The sequence below is a fragment of the Eurypyga helias genome, unplaced genomic scaffold (genome assembly GCF_000690775.1).
Source record: "Eurypyga helias isolate BGI_N326 unplaced genomic scaffold, ASM69077v1 scaffold23849, whole genome shotgun sequence".
In the NCBI taxonomy this organism is placed as follows: domain Eukaryota; kingdom Metazoa; phylum Chordata; class Aves; order Eurypygiformes; family Eurypygidae; genus Eurypyga; species Eurypyga helias.
The window spans coordinates 1,314-5,702 of record NW_010271966.1 but is presented as its reverse complement, the minus strand read 5'-3'; the positions used below and the strand labels follow the sequence as shown (position 1 = coordinate 5,702).

Genomic DNA, 4,389 nt, shown 5'->3' with positions numbered 1-4,389 from the left:
GGTTCAGCTGGGGTGGCGCCGCCTCTCGCAAACCCGGCCTCATCCTGCCAAAAAGCCTCGGCATGAATCATTGCCGACAGCAGAAGCGGCGAATGAACGTGTTGGCTTCTGCATGTCTCTCCGTTGAAATTACAAACCCAGCCTTGGCGCAGGCTCTGGAAGGATTGCTGTTCCCATGCAAAGGGGGAAGGACAAAAACATGAAAGTTCCCACCCAGAAGTGCCCATTTCAGCACAGTTCCACCAGGAAAACCAGTAAAAAGTGGCCATTTTGCTCTAATGCAGGAAAAAAGAAACTCCAAATCCCCAAATTTCAAAATTATCACAATTATTAAAACAGAATTATAACTTCCAATCAACTCCATTTATATGAGAGGCTGGTCTGACCCTACCTGGACTAGAAAACAGGGACCACAAAGATGTTTGAAGCTTACCTGCCACTGCAGATCCGGAGAGAGAAGTTATAGTTGCTGGGCTTTGTAATTAACTTCATTTACTGGAGAGCAACAGAGCTGGTGAGTCACGGTTTTTTCCGTAGGTCCTTGCTCAGCCAGTGCCCTGGCACCGCGTTACAGGCATGACCACGGAAGTTAGCTTGGAAAGCAGTAAGGGATTCAAGCCCCGACACTGCACGTCATCAAAGATCCCACGGCCTTTGCTGGGGAGCACGACCACCAGCTGCATCCCAGCCCGGCGACTTTCCGCTGGCCTGAGGTTCCCAGGGATGCTGTCGCGTTGCCTTGCTGGGAACCTCCGGACGGAGCCGCGCTCCTGCAGCAGCACAGCGCTGCGCGTCCAGGGGGGGTGAGCTGCTTGCTCACAGCAGCACTTCAGTAGCATTTCGTAGCGGCACCGCTCTGCAGAGTTGGCCAATACACTGCAGGCGGTTTCGGACAAGGATTAATGCATCCCGTGTCCAACAGCTCCAGCATCCGTCACGTAGGGGCAAAGCAGGGAAGGGGCCGCCCCAAACCGGCAGGCACAGCTCCCCTTACCGGCACTGTCCATGTGCACGGGTCTGCGGAGCTTCTCGGGACGCCCCAGACAAAGAGCTGTAATAATAATTATTAAAGTAGTTATTAAAAGATCGCTGGGGCAAGGAGTGTATTATTTAGGGTTTAGACAATGCCAATACTCCCAGCTGCAGCAAAATAAATAACAAGCGAAACAGCAATGATTACACCCGTCCTCGCCCGGCAGATGCGATGGGCTCCTCCTGCATAGCAAAGTCTGGGATTGGAATGCTGGTATCCCATACTCCTTTCCCTTCCTGAAGCAGGCACCTGAGACAGAGCACGGATCCGAGGCACTCCCCTTCCTCAGAGCCAAGCGAAAAGGGGTGAGAGAAGAGTGAGCACAAGGAGAGGCAACGGAGTGTTTCCCCACTCGAGTGGGTCTTGTGAGATCAGCAATATTTACAGGTTTAGGGCTCAAACCAGGTTAACCCCTGGAAGTCACAGCTGGGATTTATCCTGTTCCATTGTTGTTCCGAGAGCCTCCTCCCACACCAGGTCACCTGTCCCAGAAAGTTCCTTATTTACAGCCCAACCGAGCCATACCTGGGAAGCTTCTCACTGTGGGAGCGGAAGGACTGTCCTCTTACTGCCTGGTCTATCGTTTGTCAGATGCTCCCAACTCCTGTCTCCTGAAACATCCTTGGTTGGGTTCTTCTGAAAGGCGGGTGAAGCCTGTCGAACGTTTTCAGCTGCTCTTCCCGTGGCTGCAGAAGCCTAAATCCAGGTTAATATACTGGTTTCTTTGCTTTCTCCCTCCCTGCAGGTCAGTGCAACGTACTACCCCGCGCCAGGAGCACTGGGGCACTCGGCAGCCATCGTCACCCTTCCCCACCTGCAGCACCACATGTCAGCGTATATGTACGTGAGGAAACCGAGATACGCCGGGGGGGTCACGCGGTTCTCTGTGCCTTCACCCGAGGCTTCTCCAGCTGAGGGTTCTCGCGAGCTGGCGGTAAAGGCAGACCAGAGCGCAGCGCCTGTGTGCTCGGATCCAAATGCAGATCCACGTAGGAATAAACTTTCCCAGAGTTAGAATTTGCAGATGAGACATTGTGATGATTCGCTTTCCTCTAGATAAGGCACATCAGCCTGGCCCCGTAGCAAGCTGCCCAGTAACAACAAGTAGAACAAGCCATCTGTTAGGTCGGTCATTAACCCCTGACGGCACGGAGCCAGAGCAGCGGAAGCACCCGCACAAGCGCAACGTCCACAGATCTGTGCGAGGCGTGCTGCTCCGTGCATTAGCACAGGTCGTCCCAGAGCACTGCACACTTGGCCCTAAGCACAAGAACACCCCGAGGGCCTTAACATGCTTTGCAGAATGAGGACTGTATGAAAGTCTTCAGCCACCTGCCCGCTCACACACTCCTTCCTCAGCCCTGCAACACCCAGCTGGGACCTGTGTGCCCTGCCCACTCACACAACTCCTTCCTCAGCCCTGCAACATCCAGCTGGGACCCGTGTGTCCTGCCTGTCGGGATGTCCTGCTGGCCGGCAGCCCGTTGGCCCTTGGTCAGTTATTCTCCAGTGGGGCCCTCGGTGCGGGGGGAACAGAAGCCATCAATGGGATCGGCTTTGTTCTCCACCCCTGTGGCCTCTTCTTTTAGTCACATCCCCTTTGGCCCAAAGTGCCAGGCAGTTTCTTCCCTTCTCCTGCAGTAATGGCAGCACCCGGGTATCTGATGGTACCCTCAGAGCTGGCTGAGGAGGCTTCAGGCGACCTCCTGCTCCGCAGCACAGTTAAGCCCCAGAGCTCGGGATGTGCTCCAGCCACCGGCACGGGGCCACTTACTGCCCTCCGCCCCTTTCTCCCCAGGTGCGTGGCTCTCCATTCCTACGCGGCTCACGGACCGGACGAGCTGGAGCTGCAGAAGGGAGAAGGGGTCCGCGTCTTCGGGAAGGACCACGACGGGTGGCTGCGGGGCATGTCCCTCGTCACGGGGAGAGTGGGGACCTTCCCCAGCAACTACGTCGCTCCCCTCTTCAGGTCTGTTTTACCTTGCATGCGCGCAGTGGGTAACACGTGGGACTGGGGGTCTCCTCGTTCCTGCAGAGCAATCCCTGTGGGGATTCCTGCAACGCTCGCTCCTTCTATTGCTCCGTGCGCCTTATGGGAATTGTGTCTCCCTCCAGCTGCACCAAACCAGAGCCCCCCTGTGTCTGGGCAAATGACGGAGGGAGGGCTGGTGCCCGCATGTCCCTTCTGAAATGCCATGGGGTTACTGTAACAAATCCTGACCCTGTTTGGGAAGAATTTCCAATAAACTGGGTGCAAAAAGTTGAAAGCCCTTGCTGTAACAGAATCAGAAACCTCAACTGTATCGTCCATAGCCTTTCCCACCAAAGCCCTGACCTGGGAGCAGCACGGGCGCCTTAACACCACTGAGTTCCCTTTGGGCAACCTCCTGCTCTCCTGACAACCCCCCAAGCCCAGTCTCAGCTTGTTTTCTTTCCCATTTCAATCAGGAAATCCAACCTCTCCGACTCAAAGATGCCTTCCCTGTACGCCTCATGGACGCTGTCGACCTCCTCGCTCTCCTCCCAAGGCAGCATCTCGGAAAACGGGCCCAGACAAAGCCTAGCCCTGAAGCCGGCGCTGCTGCCCGTGCCCGTCACCTCGCCGGGGAGGAGCGCGGCTGCGGCAGGACAGGCATCACTGCGCCACGGCCGCGGCAGCATGAGGAAGAGTAAGTGCCAAGAAGCATAAATGGTTTGGGCTGGGAGGGACCTTAAAGCCCATCCAGTGCTGGTTTGGAAAACATTCCAAACATTCCAGTATTTGGGGAACTGGGTGGCCTATTGGCCATCGCTGGGAGCTGCTGCTGGAGCGGGCAGTGCCCCTGGCAGGGGGGACGCGTTTCCCAGTGTCAGTGGGTTTAGACTCAAAATGGGATTTACCTGAAGGGTGGTTTCATGGTGAAGGACTCGCTCCTGGGGGGTTCTGTTTAAGGGGAGGGGTTCAATCTTGGGAACAGCAAGGAGCTGCCGAAGGCATAAACCCTGTGGCTTCCCGTGCCGCAGATCGAGCAGCCCAATGTCAGCTGGACCAGTAGCGGGCTCCGGGATGGGGCTTCTGCTGGCATTCCTACCAGCGGCAGGGAGCCCCCAGGCCCCGTGAGGACCCCATCCTCCCCCAGGGAGGTTTTCTGCTCAGGGCGGTGATGTCTGCTCCCCAGGAGCATCTGCTGGTGGCTGATGTCCTGTGTCACCCAACACAGTCACCCTCAGTGGGGGTGCCCCCCAGTCCTGCCCACCCACCACGGCACTTCGCCCAGGCAGAGGAGTTTGGCCTTTTGGCCATGCCAGCACCCAGCGGAACGGCCAGCGTTACCGCACGCCAGGCCCAGCGCTCCCAGGGACTCCATGCTACAGCC

At 56.8% G+C, this 4,389-nt stretch overlaps 1 protein-coding gene across 1 annotated transcript in view; it reads left to right on the top strand.

Moving 5' to 3' along the window:
* The window catches only part of LOC104515122 (putative E3 ubiquitin-protein ligase SH3RF2), a gene marked incomplete at its 3' end in the record, with an annotated part of 24,968 nt that overhangs the window by 20,052 nt on the left and 527 nt on the right, over positions 1-4,389 (top strand). The window contains exons 4-6 of the mRNA XM_010158978.1: positions 1,779-1,873; positions 2,832-3,002; positions 3,482-3,702. Coding sequence (XP_010157280.1) covers positions 1,779-1,873; positions 2,832-3,002; positions 3,482-3,702 — 487 coding nt within the window. The remainder of the gene's footprint in view (positions 1-1,778; positions 1,874-2,831; positions 3,003-3,481; positions 3,703-4,389) is intronic.